The 16,333-nt window shown below is 43.8% G+C and overlaps 4 protein-coding genes across 8 annotated transcripts; all 4 read right to left on the bottom strand.

Annotated features, from left to right (window-relative positions):
* Positions 1-1,618: 1,618 nt before the first annotated feature.
* Positions 1,619-3,610, bottom strand: LOC136193949 (probable serine/threonine-protein kinase DDB_G0281745). The gene is made up of 8 exons (XM_065982959.1): positions 3,562-3,610; positions 3,230-3,313; positions 3,122-3,175; positions 2,982-3,065; positions 2,877-2,930; positions 2,738-2,842; positions 2,514-2,687; positions 1,619-2,457 (listed from the first exon to the last, which is right to left on the bottom strand). The coding sequence occupies exons 1-8, from the start codon at positions 3,608-3,610 to the stop codon at positions 1,619-1,621; spliced, it is 1,443 nt and encodes a 480-aa protein (XP_065839031.1).
* On the bottom strand, positions 3,577-7,699 carry LOC136193738 (ankyrin-3-like). Its single transcript, XM_065982690.1, has 25 exons — positions 7,688-7,699; positions 7,542-7,633; positions 7,124-7,225; positions 6,979-7,077; positions 6,825-6,923; positions 6,673-6,771; positions 6,522-6,620; positions 6,367-6,465; positions 6,221-6,319; positions 6,073-6,171; positions 5,918-6,016; positions 5,768-5,866; positions 5,614-5,712; positions 5,462-5,560; positions 5,315-5,413; positions 5,163-5,261; positions 5,017-5,115; positions 4,861-4,959; positions 4,709-4,807; positions 4,573-4,656; positions 4,413-4,511; positions 4,164-4,361; positions 4,044-4,112; positions 3,756-3,984; positions 3,577-3,703 (listed from the first exon to the last, which is right to left on the bottom strand). Exons 3-24 carry the CDS (start codon positions 7,208-7,210, stop codon positions 3,823-3,825), a joined length of 2,283 nt encoding a protein of 760 aa, XP_065838762.1. The 5' UTR covers positions 7,211-7,225; positions 7,542-7,633; positions 7,688-7,699; the 3' UTR covers positions 3,577-3,703; positions 3,756-3,822.
* Positions 7,700-8,146: 447 nt separating this feature from the next.
* Positions 8,147-12,719, bottom strand: LOC136193742 (putative ankyrin repeat protein RF_0381). 5 transcript variants are annotated; one of them, XM_065982696.1, is made up of 19 exons: positions 12,676-12,719; positions 12,519-12,617; positions 12,371-12,468; positions 12,223-12,321; positions 12,131-12,158; positions 12,060-12,085; positions 11,910-12,008; positions 11,751-11,849; positions 11,587-11,685; positions 11,435-11,533; positions 11,284-11,382; positions 11,132-11,228; positions 10,975-11,075; positions 10,822-10,920; positions 10,663-10,761; positions 10,525-10,608; positions 10,374-10,471; positions 10,051-10,322; positions 9,931-9,995 (listed from the first exon to the last, which is right to left on the bottom strand). In XM_065982696.1, exons 3-18 carry the CDS (start codon positions 12,446-12,448, stop codon positions 10,256-10,258), a joined length of 1,371 nt encoding a protein of 456 aa, XP_065838768.1. In that variant the 5' UTR covers positions 12,449-12,468; positions 12,519-12,617; positions 12,676-12,719; the 3' UTR covers positions 9,931-9,995; positions 10,051-10,255. The 5 variants fall into 5 exon arrangements, with proteins under 5 accessions (XP_065838769.1, XP_065838770.1, XP_065838768.1 ...); XM_065982695.1 differs by having other exon boundaries at positions 12,060-12,158; XM_065982699.1 differs by lacking the exons at positions 9,931-9,995; positions 10,051-10,322 and having other exon boundaries at positions 10,415-10,471; positions 10,973-11,075; positions 12,060-12,158.
* Positions 12,664-13,485, bottom strand: LOC136193948 (26S proteasome non-ATPase regulatory subunit 10-like). Its single transcript, XM_065982958.1, has 6 exons — positions 13,473-13,485; positions 13,325-13,416; positions 13,129-13,230; positions 12,973-13,071; positions 12,829-12,927; positions 12,664-12,774 (listed from the first exon to the last, which is right to left on the bottom strand). The coding sequence occupies exons 1-6, from the start codon at positions 13,483-13,485 to the stop codon at positions 12,664-12,666; spliced, it is 516 nt and encodes a 171-aa protein (XP_065839030.1).
* Positions 13,486-16,333: the final 2,848 nt, after the last annotated feature.

Here is a 16,333-nt window from a genome sequence, read left to right as displayed (position 1 = left end):
AAACAAATTCAGGCTACGATAATTATAGGCAACAGTTTCGGAACAGAGGCGTTTCTAAGCTCTACAGATAAACCCTGATCGTACACAGAAATAGCTTTTGTCGTTTCTTTGCTCTCCATCGTCGCCAGCATCTAACAAACGGTTTTCCTCTTTTCCGATCGGCTGTACGCCACGTTGTAAGCAACCAATTAACCGGAGGATAAGAGACGACTTAATTGTCGGCCTAGTTGAAGATGCAAAGCATTTGGAGCAATTATTCGCAGTCTTTCGAACAATGAGAATTCGCGCGTGCGCAAATTCTTACCAGAACACGTGAACCGGCTACCTTCGAGTTTCGACGTTCTACGAGCGCTGAGCAAGCTAGCATATCTTGGAGCGGTGTACGAGAATCCTATGCTGAGCGGAAAGGCTCCAACAATCCGGGACGCAAAGCCAAAAGGTAGGCGTCATCAAAAGTTCGCGATATCTTCTCCCACACGCGCACGTACTGCTGACAGCGCAAGATCTTTGTGATTTCTCGCCAGCTGCTCTACCAAAACGCCTTGGCGAAGACATAGGGCGCCTTCAAGCTGGTTTTATAGAGTCCTGCAACACTTTTTCTTCCCTCGATCACAGGGCGGGCCCCTTTCCTAATTCAGGCTCCTGCATCACTCGCTCTCGAGCAATCTCGCGTTATAAGCGCTCGCGCGTCCTCGCGTGCCATTCATGATTGCATTTACTAGAATCCCTTGGCATTCTATAGTAGCTCACCGCTAGCTGGGACCCCCTTTCTCACTCTCCATCCTTATTTCTACCTGCGTTTTCTAAATGACTGCGTTTGTTCTCGTAGCGAAGACGATGCTCACTTCGACGCCGTGCTGCATGCGTAAGCGACCGACACATTCTCTGTCACGCAAATATTGACCCAACCTTTAGAAACAGCGCGGCGTCACGAAATACTCCCGCCTTTATTAAAAATGGCTTCTTTCCAACGTTGTCTGCCTAGGAGTGTAAGCGCAGACGAAGATCAATGAATTTATTCTGAGGTCTCCCTTTGGGGCCCCCGGTGGAGTAGGCATGCACTTAGGGGGCGGGACTCCCTGCCACACACACGTCGCGGATTGCCTGGCGTGCCACCTCTCTTACTCCTGAGCATAGAATGATTTCCGAGCGAATCTAAATACTATAGGCTGGTTAACTGTGTGGGCGGGTTGGGGTTCAGGAGTGAGAGCTGGTGTCATGGCAGTGCATGATGCTTCCTTTGTGTGTGTGAGAGGGAATGTAGCGGGGACGACATGCATTCATTACGTAGAGATAAATCGTTCTCGGTTTTGCATCACGGCCGACTATGTTAGCGTGCATGGGTCCTTTCTCTTGCATTAGGGTATAGGGCGGCTGTCAGTAGGTAGGGGCGGTTAGAGGTTAGTATAGGTTGTAGCTCCTTTCCCAGAACGTGCTTAGCTGGCAGCCGCCACCCCCCGGTTAGACCATTTCAATGGAATATTCAGGTAATTTAGGTTGAATTCTTAGTATACTAGGTTTGGGTAAAATATGGTCAGTTGCCATACGCCCACCGAGTTTTTCCAGCAGGAAATACATACACAGCAAAGTTTCAAACAACGAGCAAACTGAAAGTATTCTAGGAAATATAACTTTTCACTGAGCGACGTTGCGGCAAGGGGAGCAACACCAAATCGACCTGATCTTCTCCATGTAACCTACCCTTTACCATTCTCTTAGGATAGCACCTATCGTATTCTTCCGACTCTTGCACTCGCTCCAACAGGACCAGGCACTCAGCTGCCGCGGGCCTTGCTTTCGGCTCGATACAGATCATTTCGCGACACATCTTCTTCACCGCGACGTGACGGACTTTCGAAGCCTGTTCGAACCGATAACTGGCAACGCGCAGTTCCCCAGTCATCAATTCCACGAGAGTCACTCCTAGGCTACACACGTCAGCCATCTTCGTATTATGCTCTCTGACGGGACGCTTATCAGGCCTTCGCTCCGGAGCCAAGTATTGGGGACTCAACGGGCCGGCTGAGAGAGACATCTCGGCTAAGCGAGCTGCGCCCAAATCGCACACTTTAGCCTCCATCAACGACGTTATGACCACGTTAGACGAGCGTATGTCGCCGTGAAGAATGCCGTCGGGTCCGAGCTGATGGAGATACGTGATTCCGGCCGTCGTTCCCAGCGCGATGTCTATTTTCTCGCGCAACGAGAGCGGCCATTCTGAACGAAGTGCGGCCTTGATGACGTCGGATAGCGAGCCTTCAAGAAGTTCCGTGATGATTCGGAATGGAAGGCCGTTTTCCATTGTCACGCCGCATAGGAAGACGACGTTGGGATGGCGAGCTCGAACGCAAACGGCAATTTCTTGCTGAAAAAGACGAAGGTGATAGTCAGTGTTCAGAAACTCGTGGAACATCTTGACAGCGACAGGGCATCCGCGCCAGTAGCCCACTCTCACTTCTAAACACAATGGCATTATTCCTGTTTGTTCAAATCAAGTTTTGACTGACTCATACCTCCGTATCCACCGTCTCCGAGCTTGATGTCCGTCATTTTGACGTCTCCGATGGGAATGTTGAGAAATTCTTCCTGTGCCTTTGCCTTTTCCAACAGCTTTTCCTTTTCGGCTTTTTCTGCACTAACAGCTCTCAATTCAGCTTGTGTTTCTTGGTAACGGTTCATCAATTTTTCTATAGGTACACGTAGATACAGCTGGCGCACTATTCCAAGGGTGTCATACCGTTTTCAAGTCTCATAGATTCAGTCTCGTTTTTCGCGTTCTCAATTTGAAGGCATAATTGTTCAACTTCAGCCTTTGACATAGCTTTTATTTGCAAATCAGACACTTTGGTCACGTAGACAGGGGAAAGAAATTTTACTGTGGTTCTTCTGCAGGTCAGCAAATCGTTCCTTGAAAAGGTCCACAGTTTTTGCTGCAATTAAGAGTTACTTTAACACGTCGACTTCTTGACGATCTTTCCTACCGTGATCAAGTGACATTTCAATATTCTCCTTCCTGGCTATTTCAATTTTATTATCTTTCTCTTCTGCAGTCACTTTTAGTTGCGCTACAGTTACCACAAAACGTTACGCTTGAATTTGGAAGTGTGACCCGAAAGTCTACCATTTTCCTTCTCAGCTGCAGCTAATCGTTCTTTGTAGAGCTCAACTTTTTCAGCTAAAAATGAGCATTACCGATCCGTTTCAGTTTTAGGACAAAGGTTCCGCGTACCGTTATCAAGTCTCAAAGCGTTGACTTCTTTGCTTGCGTTCTCAATTTGAAGTTCTTTGTCATCAGCCAAAGCCCTTAGTTGTTCTTTTAAAAACCAGACAAAAGTAAGGAATTAAACTTTAGGCAAAAGCTGTCTATTGTAGCCAAATGTAAATTTTTCCTATCATTTGCTGAAACTTTCACGCAAATACAAGCACTATCATTTATATTTGCTCACCGATTTTGCAAGCGCGAGCATCAAGTGTAACGTCTTTTTCTTTCACGTCGCTTTTTAATTGTGCTACAATTGAGCAGTGGCAATACGTATGTACCACTACAGCAGGCCTACTCACCTATCGTTTCCTTATAAGCCGTTTTCTTTGCCTTGTAGTCTGCTTCCATTTCTTTAGTTGTATTTCGCAGACGTGCTAATTCTCCTTCTCTTCTACTCAAAGCAAGAGCTGTTTCTTCAAGACGTTGTCTCAGTTCCTTTTCCTAGTATATTTCATACTGTCACAGTCTTGCTTTAGAGCCCAAAAGCACTCACTCGAGTACCAGCAATGCATCTCTCTTTCGTTTGTAATTCCTTTTCTCTTCGGGGAGAAACGCTGTTCTCATGTTGTGGCAACTTGGCGTCCAGCAAATCGATTTCCTTTTGCAAATCCTCTCGCTCCTACGCACACGAGTTTCTCAGTGATGCAATAAGCACTCGGTAGAGAGCATTCCTGTGGAGATGTCCAATTCAAGGGTTCTTCAGAACACTGAAGAACATTTATCTGTGGCAATTACAACAAGCTGTGTGAAATCGCTTTATTACTAATCAGAACGATGGCACCTCTTTTAGGAATTGAGCTGCTTTTTCACTGCCACTAGCGGCCGCTTTTGATAGAAAACGACGGCTTTCCTGATTAGTAATTCATTGAACTTTGATGACGTTACCCTTACATTGACTTACCTGTGATAGTTGCGAGGCTTTGATTCCCGATTTGACAAATTGATAAAATAGATCCAGTCGCCCTCCCATTATTGTCAAATCCAGAGCAGATTCGTTGTTCTTTGTCAATGCAAATATATTGGAACCTTTTTTCAGCAGCAACTCGATGACGTTGTCACAACCAAACTCTATGGCTGTCAAAAGAGGGGTGCAGCCCCACTGGGAAAACCACCTGTACAAACAATGCAAAGAATGGATTAGCATACGAACCCGGTCTTGAGCCTCGATATTGGCTCCTTTAGAGATAAGAAGGTCAGCTATCCGGTCGGAATCACGCTGAGCAACCAAATGAAGAACTGCATTTAAATCCTGATCATAAATGAAGTAGAACTACGGATAATGCCAGCTGGCTAACCACAATCACACAAACCTCGGTTGTGTAATTCGTAACTAATACGTCTGCCACGTCGTAATGATTTTCAATAGATGCTAGCGCCAGAGCACCGTATCCTTCCTAGAAGACTATGTCACAATCATATCGACAAGAAAGTCTTGTCCACATTTGCCTTATCAACTGCATGACGCTTGCATCTTTTGCTGATAAGAAACATGGCAAATTCTGCCTGTCCGTTACAGACAGCGTGAAGAAACGGCGTTCGCCCCCACTAAGAGTAGATGTTGCAAAGACGTCATTATCCGTTACCCTATTAAATCAAACTTTGTTTTGAGCCTCGACGTTGGCGCCCCATTCAATGAGAAGATTGGCAATCGCTTGTCTATTCCATTTTGCTGCTATGTGAAGTGACGTAACACCGAACTAACAAGTGAAGATATTGCGATAACGCTTAAGAAAAACGAAGGATATATGGCTTACAAAGTCAGTTTCGGTTACCAGGCATCCTATTTCAAGAAGTTTTTTTGCCATATTGACTTTTCCTCTGGCACTAGCTGTCGCCAACGCTCCAGATCCAACCTGCACGTCATAGTCACTAGTGTAATTTTGACACATGTGCTAACTACATTGTTCTTAGCATGAATGTCGCATCCTTTGGATATCATCATAGTAAGCAAATGGAGCCTGTCGGTTACGGTGCAGCAAAGAATTGGAGTTGTTCCGTTCTGCAAAAGGCCAAAAAAATGAGCAAGTGACAATAAATTGCATTGGTACTTGCCTTGTCTTTAGCTTCAAGCTTCGCTCCCTTGTCAATAAGAAGTTCTACTAGCATATGATACCCTTTTCCAGCGGCCCAGTGCAAGGAAGTGAAACCATTCTAAATAAATCATCTATTTCTGATCGTTTTATTCCAAAAAACGCCTACGCAATGAGTTTCATTGACGTCCAAACCGAGTTTAATCAAATTCTCAGCAATTTTTATGTTTCCTTTCGAACATGCATTTGCCAGGGCTCCATTTCCTTTCTGTAGATAAATAAATTTGTTCGTGACAGATAGTGCGTCACCAAACAATTTGCCTTGCTCTTAGCATGAACATTGCACCCTTTCGATACCAAGAAGTCAATCACGTCAAGGCATTGGACATTACAAGCAACGAGAAAGGGTGTTTCTCCCAACTATCAGAACGCATAATCGCTACCTAAAATAACGAGGTAAGGTAAGATATAGCACCTCGTTTTCAGCTTCCAAATTAGCGCCTTTTCCAATAAGAAGTTTAGCAAGAATGAGATGACCTTTTGCAACTGCCCAGTGCAAAGAGTTGTAGCCGTACTGAAGGATATATCACACAATACCAGAGATCAGCATCAGTAAATTTCTTACGAAGTGAGCTTCGTTGACGTCTAATCCGAGTTGAATCAATTTTTCAGCTATTTCAACGTTTCCATTCCAACTAGCCATTGCCAACGCGCCATCACCTCGCTACACGCGACATCACTTCTTCGCAACCGAACTTAAATTTAACCTAATGTACTGACTTCGCTTTTCGAGTGAATATTGCATCCTTCCGCTATCAACAGATCCACCATGCCTTCGCACTGGCGATCACAGGCCACAAGAAAAGGCGTGTGTCCCCACTAGAACCGAGAAGGTGCTATCCTAAAAAGAATCAACAGCTGCTCCTACTTTGGATTTGTCTTCGAGCCTGGATCCGTTTCTGATAAGAAACTTTGCTACTTGTATGTGTTCATTTCTGGCAGCAAAGTGCAAAGAAGAAAAGCCATCCTGAATGATAAGATGGTCACAGAGAATTTACTTTTTTGGCTGCCTACCGCATCAGCTTCGTTAGGGTTCAAACCAAGGTGAATCAATTTCTCAGCGAGTTCTAGGTTTCCGTTTATACTTGCAATTGCCAGGGCTCCATGACCTTGCTACATACATGTACCTACTACACATAATGGCTAAAGAGTAAGTCGCAACTGGGAACCTTGTTCTTGGCGTGAATGTTGCATCCTTTCGATAGCAAAAGATCAACCATTCTAATTTGAGTAAACGTACAAGCGACAAGAAAAGGCGTTAGTCCAGTCTAACGAGAACGTAGTTTCTGTCCAATCGATTTTATTAGGGTTCTACTGTACTTCGCTTTTAGCTTCAAGATTTGCCTTTTTTGCGATTAGATACGAGGCAATTTTGACATATCCTCGATCCGCTGCGCAATGCAACGATGTGTAGCCGTTCTATATACGTAGAAGACATACGAAATTTTCAGACTTAAAATGTGGTTTAGTACTTCGTTAGCTTCGTTGCCGCAGAATCCTATTTTTATCATTTTCTTTACCATATGAAGACGACCTCGCAAGCACGCCAAAGCAAGAGCTGTGTTGCCATTCTGCCATCACCAAGCGAGTTTACGTCAAAAGCCATAATAACGTTTCGTTTCTCACGTGGCTTTTTGCAAGGATGTTGCAGCCTTTCTTGAGAAACAGATCGACTACTTTGACAGACCCTCTATTGACAGCATAAAGAAAAGCCGTGCATCCAGTCTATCAGAAAGCAATCAAAAAGTCTCTGATTTAAAAAAAAAACTACCTCGTCGACGTGACTTTCAATGTCCCATCCAAGCGAGAGAAAATATTTTGTCACTTCCAAAGAATTGTAAAATATCGCGTACGCCATCGCATTGGCACCTTCCTACAACGCACAGAATCTAATAAGTCGGATAGTTTCCAAAAGCAGGCTATATAAATCTAAAAATGAATTTTCAGCTGTCACTTCTACCGTAACGTAGACTACGTTGAGACTAAAAGAGCACTAGTGGCGTAACAAGACGATAGGCAAAATATTTTAGGCTTTAAGGGCGATGCTAAACGGATAAAAAAATTTAGATGGTGTTTGGATTCTCCTTCGGGTAAATGTAGTTCCCGAGCGTACAACGATTAGATTGAGGTCCTATTTCACCCAGGCTATGGTCGTGCACGCCGCTTTGGCAGAAAATTTACAACCATACCTCGTCCACTGCGGTCCTCCACTGTTCTGGGTGATTGGACACGAATTGGCGAACCAGGTTCGCGTCTCTGTTTGCTATAGCATCAAGAAAAGCTAGGAAGAAGCCTAGAGAGGAGATCGTTTCTTGTCAGGTCAGGTTGCGTTTACCAGCGGAATCCATAGTCTCGTCTGCGCATGTTCATACATAAAGTGGAGTTTAGCCAATGGTAAACGTATTTGATGACGCACGAGGGGCGCGGCGCGGTAGGCACTTAGTAAACATAAGCACGCGAGGGGCCCTCAGTCGCGCCTTCGCCGCACGAGCGTCGCCCCTCCCTCTCCCTCCCACAGGTACTTGCTCTTTCTCGAGCAATGGCCGCCGGGCTTTCGGGGGTTTGGATTGGTATCCGCACCGGCCGGGATGAGTCTCCCCGGAGAATCGGTGCACACCATCCGCCCCGGGTCCGTACGTGCGCGCTATATACGTACGCCCACAACCCAATTGCCTCCGCAGGTGTACCGTCGTCAAACCTACTTTAGCACATTGAATATAAAGCCAGTGCGTCAAAGGCACTTACTTACCTTTGAGATTTTCCAGAAATCGTCTAGCGGATGTGTATAAAATAGTTTAATTTAGCCGTGCTTGTAGAACAGAACAATGCAATAGAAAAGCCATGTAAAAAATCTACAAAATTCCAGGTTGCACGGAAAGACAATGCGGCAAATGCGGAAACACCAAGCTCACCTCCCCGTGCAACTTACCCTTTACAACTCTCTTCGGATAACACTGATTATAGTCGTCTGACTTTTTAACTCGTTCTAAAGTATCCAAGCATTCGTGTGCAGTTGGCCTCACGCTTGGATCAATAGAAATCATTTGCAGGCACATCTTCTTGACGAGGGGATGACCGACAATGGAAGCCTGCTCGAATCGCTGACTGGCAACTGGTTCTTCCCCAGTCATCAATTCAGCGAGAGTCACTCCTAGACTGCACACGTCAGTCATCTGCGTGCCTTGGTAGAGAACAGAGCCCTGCTCTGGAGCCGAATACTGGCTGGCAGGAAGAGGTACGGTGGAAAGAGACACTTGTGCAAATGTAGTCCCGCCTAAGTCGCAAAGCTTCGCCTCCATCAAAGCCGTTACGACGACATTGGAGGAGCGAATGTTGCCGTGTACGACTCCGTTTGGTCGGAGTTCATGGAGATACGTTGTTGCAGCTGTCATACCGAAGGCAAGGTCAATTTGCTCTCGCAAAGAAAGAAGCCATTTTGAACGACGAGCGGCTATGATGACGTCAGAAAGAGACCCTTCTAGAAGCTCTGTTATTATTCGAAGTCGTTCGTTTTTCTCCGTTGTTGCACCGCATAGGGAGACGATGTTTGGGTGACGTATTCGACTGCAGACGGCAATCTCTTCCTGAAAGAGACGAAGGCTGTTTTCTGTGTTGAGAAATTCATAAAATATCTTGACAGCCACGGGGCATCCGCGCCAGTAACCAACCCTCACTTCTAGATTGAAACGACAGAACCCCGTTGTTTCTTATCTCATTACCTCGTTCTTACTTACCTCCGTACGCTCCCTCTCCGAGTTTAATTTCTGTCATTTTGACGCTATCAAGAGGAATTTGCAGTAGACCTTCGTTTTCTTTTGCTTTGTCTAGCTACTTTTCCTTCTCTGCTTTCTCTTCAGATATGGTTCTTATTTCAGTTACTGTCTCCTCAAAGCAGTTGACTAATTTTTCTGTACACAAGTTCATTGATCAAGAAATAGCGTGATGCTTAGATGAGAGATCTGTTACCGTGGTCTAGTGTCAATTCGTCAATCTTTTTTATAGCCGCTTCTATTTGATCGTCTTTTGCCTTGGCAGCAATCCTTATTTCCTCTAATTGATAGTCAAGCAAATGGTTAGTATGGTTCCAATTCAAGAAGGGCGTACCAATTTCTTGGGCTCGAACGTCAAGTTCAATGTTCTTCTTTTCACCTTCGGTTCTCCACTTTGCTGTTATTAGTTAAGAAGAAGAAATTATATGTTACCTATTTAGGAGAAAGCTGCATGGAATATCTTAGAAACCATAAAGGACTTCGTGCTTTCTCTCTCTTTCTGTAGCCTCGTCCTTCAATTGCGCTATTTCTTTTTCCTTTCTCGCCAAAGCAAATGCCAATTCCTCCACAACCTGCTGCCGTTCCTATTTTAATTAAACATCTTTCTCCATTGTCATAATTTCGTACAATGCAACACTTACTTCAGTAGTACCAACAAGGCGCTCCTCTTCTTTCGTTTCATGATCTCTAGAGGAGTGAGTTCTATTTTCACGTCTTCCTAGTCGTGCATAAAGCTGATATATTTCTAGTTGCATTTCTTCTCGTTCCTATAGAACGAAAAAAAATTCAAATAGTTTAAAAGCCGTTCAACAACTTGCATCCCAGAGGCGAAGCCCAATGTAGAGATTCTTCAGAGCACTGAAGACAGTAAATCTGTAAAGCACAACGTGTCAAGAACAGTTGGCAGGTCTATTTCAAATGTAGTAACCTCTCTTAGATAACAAAGAGCTTCTTCGTTTTTACCCAAAGCGGCCCTCTTCGTGACTTTGATATTTAACTTGCTTGTGTGAGCTGAGAGGCTTTGATTCCCGCCTTCACCAAGCGATGATACAAATCTAGGCGTCCTCCCATGACGGCTAAATCGAGAGCGCACTCTCCTCGTTTCGTTGTCGCATAAATATTGCAGCCTTTGTTCAAAAGATAATCAATGACGTTGTCGCAGCCGAACTCAATGGCAGTGAGAAGGGGAGTGCAGCCCCACTGCAAAATAATTAATACATTAAAGGTATTGCTCTCTCAACTTCATGCTACATTATCTCGAGATTCCAAAGCAGCTCCTTTGACACCAGCATGGCGGCGACTTTGTCAAAATCGTTTTGGGCTGCAACATGTAGAAGGCAATCGATATCCTACAAGCTAATTCATTAGACTTTTATTTATTCGTAAAAGACAGTAACCTAACCTGGGATTTAAACTTTGATACGAGCCATTCTGCTGTGTCGTGATGCCCTTCAATGCAAGCCAAGGTCAATGCACCCTGACCATTCTAAAAAGAAAAAAGCGCCGTTTATTTTCTACAAGAAGTGAATGATCATCTTGCATGATCTAGTGCAGAAAAATTGCATCCTTCGTCAAGTAAATAATGAGCAAATTCATTTTTCCCACGCCAAACCGCGTACAAAAAAGGCGTTTTTCCGCACTAAAAAGAGATTTCGTCGTAGAGAGAATATTCGCCTACAAATCAAACTATAGATCAAACTCTGTCTTGAGCTTCAATGTCGGCGCCTTTGTCGATGAGAACTTCCGCAACTTTCTTTCGATTCCATTGCGCCGCCCAATGAAGCGGCGTGCGGTGATGCTAAGTTAAATTAGTGTTAGAGGCTGTGACGTCAGAATATAGGTATTATCACACGTAGTCCGTCTCAAACAGCGAAAATCCCATCTTTAAAAGCGTTTCGGTCATTTTCGCTCGTCCATTTGCACAAGCTGTTGCTAGCAATCCTCGACCGATCTATAGCGACATCACTGTAAGGAACGTAAACATATACTTCTGTAAGGTATAGCTTCCTTATTCTTAGCTTGAACGTTGCAACCCTTTGAGATTAACAAACCGAGCAAATCAACATTATCACTCACAGCGCAACATAAAATCGGAGTGTTTCCATTCTACAATATCAGCGAAATACATCTATGGTAGAATATAAAGTCAAAATTGTGAAACCTCGTCTTGAACTTCAAGCTCGGCCCCACATTCAATAAAGAATTCTGCCAGTTCTAGATGCCCGTCTTGAGCTGCCCAGTGCAAAGAGGTATAGCCAACCTAACCAAAACGTCAGGTAGCTGCAGCGATTATAATCATGCATAAGACTTACGCGTTGAGATTCATTTACGTCTAATCCGAGTTGAATAAGTTTCTTAGCGAATTTCAGGTTTCCATTCCAACATGCCATTGCCAAGGCTTCATCGCCACGCTAAAATATATGCAATCAATTGTTAGTGACAAAATGTCAGTATAAAACCGCACATTGCTCTTTGCATGTATATTGCACCCCTTTGATATCAGGAATTCGACGAAAGGAAATTTCTGACAGCTACAAGCCATAAGAAACGGTGTATATCCAAGCTTAGCAAGGACACACCACGGAACGTCATGAAGGAAAATATCGTGCCAATAAAGCGTTTTGTTACCTCGTCTTTAACTTCAAGCGCAGCACCCTCTCCAATAAGAAGTTCACCTAATTCGCAATTTCCTTTGCTAGCTGCCCAGTGTAAGGGTGTGCAGCAAAACTTCATAAAAGAATAAATGCACGCGAAAGTATAATATATATATACGCGAGGAAAAGTTACTCCATGTGCTTCATTAACGTCTAAACCAAGTTGAATCAATACTTCAGCAAGTTCGACGTTTTCGTTCCAAGTCGCCATTGCTAAGGCTCCATCAGCACGCTAATATACACATGCTCATAGTTATATAGGTCTTTCACAACAAAAGCTGACATTGGATTTGACGTGAACATTGCAACCTTTGGATATGAAGAGCTTAGCTACTTTTGATTGATTGTACGTACAAGCCACGAGAAACGGCGTCTTTCCAAACTATGAGAATATAAATTAAATAATTAAGTCGATGTGAAGCATTTTTATAAAATATCGCAGTTACCTTGTCCCGAGCTTCTATTTTAGAGCCGTTCTTAAGAAGAAAGTCTGCGAGTCTAAGTTGTCCTTTTTCAGCAGCCCAGTGCAAGGATGTGTAACCAAGCTGAAAACACATACAATACCCAGCAAGACCAGTATGGAAATAGTTTTACGTGTTGGGCTTCGTTTGCGTCTAACCCAACTTGAATCAAAACTTGAGCGATTCTAAGGTTTCCATTGCGACTTGACATCGCCAATGCTCGTCACCGCGCTACATCGATTTATGCACTAGGTTTAGAAAAAATGACCTCCGAAACTTACATTTGTTTTGGCATGAATATTGCATCTTTTTGATAGAAGTAAATTGGCGACGCTCAAGCTGTCTAAATTACAGGCCATAAGAAAGGGAGTGAAGCCAAACTAGAAAGCCATTCGTTAAGTTGATGTCGTTTGCTCGCAAAATTATCTAGGACACCACTTTGTTTTTTGCTTCGACGTTTGCTCCGTTGTCTATTAGATCTGCTGTAATTTCCGCACTTTCACTATAAGCTGCAAAATGCAAAGATGTATTTTCATCCTATGGAGAAACCAGAATTCTTGTAATAATAAACATATTATTATTTATCTCTACCTGATGAGTTGTGTTCACCGAGAAACCCATTGTGCAAATTTTTTTAACCATCATAAGATGGCTTCCTAAGCACGCTAATGCCAGAACTCCATTGCCGTCCTAAGCGAGTATCAATAGTAAAATACTGTGAGAAGTGTCACTCACGTCGTCCTTCACATGAACGTTACAGCCCTTTCTCAATAGCAGATCGACTCCTTTCACAGATCCTTTGTGAGAAGCGTGAAGAAAAGCAGTCGCTCCTTTCTACGTAGCATCAAACTCAAATACGCGTTTCTTCAGTTTTGGAAATCCTAACAATACCATGTCAACTCGACTCTCGATATCTAATCCCGTTGAAAGAAAATACTCTGCCACTTCTAATGAATTGCACGAAATAGCAAAAGCTATTGCACTGAGTCCGTCCTAAACAAGAAAGAAGGCCTCTAGAGATATACCCAAAAGAGCGATATCAACGGCGTCACGAGTCACCGTTTCTAGGGAAAAACGCGTATCGTACCTTGGTAACCATCGTTTTCCATTGTACAGGCTGTTTAGACACAAATTCGCGAACCTTTTTCGTTTTTCCGCTGGCGATAGCCGAGAAAAACTCTATGAACAGTCAAGAAGAGTTTTATCACGAAAGGATGTAGTAGACAGTAATGTACTAGCGGTGTCCATGAACCGGTCTTTCCGCGGTGACCTTGTTTATGTACTCGCCTTCTTGCACGTACGCGCAGCCGCATAAGAATCAAACGGTTTTGGACATCTGCTCGAGGCGTTTTCGGCTAGCTTTCTTCAGAACTTTGCATAAAAGCTAAATACCTCAACCAGAAGAAACGTCTTGATGGCATTTACCGCAAATTGACTCAAAGAGTCTCAAGTGATGCACGTGATGCCGCTCCATGCAAAGCTACTGTGTACTTTGCTTCTATGGTCGGTACCGTGGCCTCTTTTGATTAACGCCTCCAAACGATGGTTATTTAACGTACGTCGGATCTTTACGAAGGTAGGCAATCGAGAGCGAAACTACTGTTAACTGCATTCATGCCACGCGCGGCTGTTGCATGGATAAATCTGACACGTTCTATGGTAGCCTGCCAACGTTAGTAGAGCAGACGATGCCTAAAAATTACCTTGGATACGCGAGATACTTTCATGTGGAAGTGGTCTTGTACGTATAAGGTAACGTGAAGCACAGATAAAATCGAGGAACACGCGAATCCTCTGATAAGTGTCTCAAGAATTTAGATGCAAGATGCAAGAAAAAAATTCTGCAATGCTAAATTGACAACCTCCATAAGAGACAGGTGTTTCAAGAAGAATTCGTTTGATCTCACGGTATTTTCACCTGAAGTATATTTACATGAGAATTAAAGCACAGGGTTCTAGCAGCTTTTACTAAATGAAAGAGAGTCTGGAAATTTGAATCTCTCCATCTCTGTCTCGTGGTTTATACTAATTTAATTTGTCCTTCCTAATCTAATTTTCCTCTCGCTTCCTTTTGTTTTCGTCCTTCGGTTCCCTATGCAAGCTTCCATCTCATAATCTATCCACATTTATGCACTCTTCGTTTCCCTTCTCCGTAATTCCCACAGCGAAAGTCCCGTGATTGGATGTAACGATGGATATGCACTGCCCACTTGTGTCCGCGGAAATTAAGGAAGCAATCCTTAAATGGGGGCACGTATATCTCTGCTTCCACTAGCACTATTGGTTCCTCAAACGTGAGAGAGGCAGCTGCAGCAATGGACAAGTCTTCAGTGCGTCTTCTACTGATCTTTGTTGAATTTTCTGACTGCTCGTTCTAAGACAAATGTGTTTGTTTAGTTTTACTCCCAGCAGTCATGATTGATAGACTAATGTTATACATGTGCACGAGGAACAATATCTTTTTTCCTCGTATTTTATAAAGATGCACTTTTGATGAAGGCTCGTGCACTGATCAGCAAATAACAAAGCGTTGTCACACGAACTTAAAGGTCGCTTGTAAATTCTAACGCGCGTTAGTGAAAAAATGACCCATAGGTGACCCGCTATGGTCTAGTCGTTTTCAGCCCGTATTTGATGAAGCTATTCCTCTTCTTGCGAATCTTCTTCGTGGCCAACTACTCGATAAGTTGTTTGCTGAAAAGTGCATTGACGAGCATCACTACAGTGAGCTTTTAATTCGGCGCACGGAAGCGAGAATCGGATGAAGAAAGGGCGCGAAGTCTTTTCCTTATTCTTCATCGTAAGCCCAAGCTAAGCTTTACCACCTTTTGCGATGTTCTACTCAAACTAAGCGGGGGAGCTGGACGAGACCTTTTCGACTGCATTGATGGCACTCGTTTACAATAAAATCATCAGGCACGTCCTTTGTCTCGCAGTGCAAACGCTTCACCGCACGATGAAGAAGTTACTGTATTTGTAGATGTCACCAAGGAGTTGGAGGAGCGCTACAATTAAGCTGCATGAAGACTCTTTTGTAACGGCCTTGGAAGACTATTTTCGAGAAGCTATTCCACAACGGGTGGTTAGAATCGTGAAGCATTTTCCACGTACATTGAGAGAGCGGAATGCTATCAGGCTGGAAGTTGCAGAATTTGTCCAAATAAGTATTAGATTTCCTAACATCGATCGCCTGAGTTTCAAAGGACACGAAGAAGACTTCGTCGATTACATAACAGAAATTATGAAGATAAGAAAATCCGATCTTGAAATATGGGTTAAAGACGGTTCTTGCATCATCACTATACTGTAACTGTACCAGGAGGTGCTTTCATCAACCTGATGCATCATCTTGGTGACTACGGGATCCTTAGCGTCTTGTTCTCGGTTCGTCCAGAGAAAGGTCGGTATTCCTCCGTCCGAGATCTGTATATACTGGCTGAAAAGGCTTTCCTCAAAAGATATTACATTCTTGATAAATGAATGTATCTCTCTTTAGACTCTTTCCCTCTAACGATCGACGAATTGGTACCCCAAAATTTATTGAGGACATGCGCCTTTGTCAAAGAATCAAAATGGGAAGAAATTGGAGTTGTCTTTGGCATTGGCTTAGATGATGTCGAAGAGATTGGCGATTCCACTAGCTCGAACGTCGCTCGCATATGTCTAAAGTTCTCAAGTCGTGGATCGAAGGGGCAAAATCCCCAACAGTAGGTAATCTTCTTAAGTTCTTTAACAAGGTGGGCGTCAGCCGTAGACTCATAAAAATATAGTTGGACGAACTGTATGGGTAAAAGTAGATATTGTTTTCTATATTCTTACCTTTTATATGGACGCTTCTTATGGATCCAACAAAGCCACACCACAGTAAGAAGATTACGTCAGTGCAACTCATTTATTTATTTATTTATTTATTTACAAGCTCTCGCGCCGGATTAAAAGCCCAGGCGTCTGCAAGGCGTGGACTTGCGATAGTCCCAACGCGCACCCTCGCAAAAATAATGCCTCGCTTTTCGACCGTACGGCATCTCTCTTGGGAGACTAGCGTCGGAAACCCAGACCACGGATCCGATCCGTGCCCCCCAGACACATCCGGGGC

The sequence above is a fragment of the Oscarella lobularis genome, chromosome 12 (assembly GCF_947507565.1).
Source record: "Oscarella lobularis chromosome 12, ooOscLobu1.1, whole genome shotgun sequence".
In the NCBI taxonomy this organism is placed as follows: Eukaryota; Metazoa; Porifera; class Homoscleromorpha; order Homosclerophorida; family Oscarellidae; genus Oscarella; species Oscarella lobularis.
Note: the sequence above shows the minus strand (reverse complement) of the source record. Positions and strands in the feature narration are given on the sequence as shown.

Excerpts from the sequence above, each read along its gene's own strand:
- LOC136193949 (XM_065982959.1), bottom strand. The coding sequence starts at position 3,610 with ATGGAAGCAGACTACAAGGCAAAGAAAACGGCTTATAAGGAAACGATA. Across the intron at positions 3,066-3,121 it reads TGCAGCTGAGAAGGAAAATG|CGCAACTAAAAGTGACTGCA; the intron begins GTAGACTTTCGG and ends TGGTAACTGTAG. Across the intron at positions 2,931-2,981 it reads TGAAATGTCACTTGATCACG|CAAAAACTGTGGACCTTTTC; the intron begins GTAGGAAAGATC and ends TCTTAATTGCAG.
- LOC136193738 (XM_065982690.1), bottom strand. The coding sequence starts at position 7,210 with ATGGCGTACGCGATATTTTACAATTCTTTGGAAGTGACAAAATATTTT. Across the intron at positions 5,867-5,917 it reads ACGTCAACGAAGCTCACTTC|TACGGCTACAACTCTTTGCA; the intron begins GTAAGAAATTTA and ends TATATCCTTCAG. Across the intron at positions 5,414-5,461 it reads ACGTCAATGAAACTCATTGC|AATGGTTTCACTTCCTTGCA; the intron begins GTAGGCGTTTTT and ends TGATTTATTTAG.
- LOC136193742 (XM_065982695.1), bottom strand. The coding sequence starts at position 12,448 with ATGTCAAGTCGCAATGGAAACCTTAGAATCGCTCAAGTTTTGATTCAA. Across the intron at positions 11,686-11,750 it reads CGCTTGAAGTTAAAGACGAG|CTTGGATATACACCGTTTCT; the intron begins GTAACAAAACGC and ends GTCCTTGCTAAG. Across the intron at positions 11,383-11,434 it reads ACGTAAATGAATCTCAACGC|GTTGGCTATACCTCTTTGCA; the intron begins GTAAGTCTTATG and ends CGTTTTGGTTAG.
- LOC136193948 (XM_065982958.1), bottom strand. Across the intron at positions 13,231-13,324 it reads GGAAAACGATGGTTACCAAG|GACGGACTCAGTGCAATAGC; the intron begins GTACGATACGCG and ends TTTCTTGTTTAG. Across the intron at positions 12,775-12,828 it reads CGGTGAACACAACTCATCAG|GATGAAAATACATCTTTGCA; the intron begins GTAGAGATAAAT and ends GTTTCTCCATAG.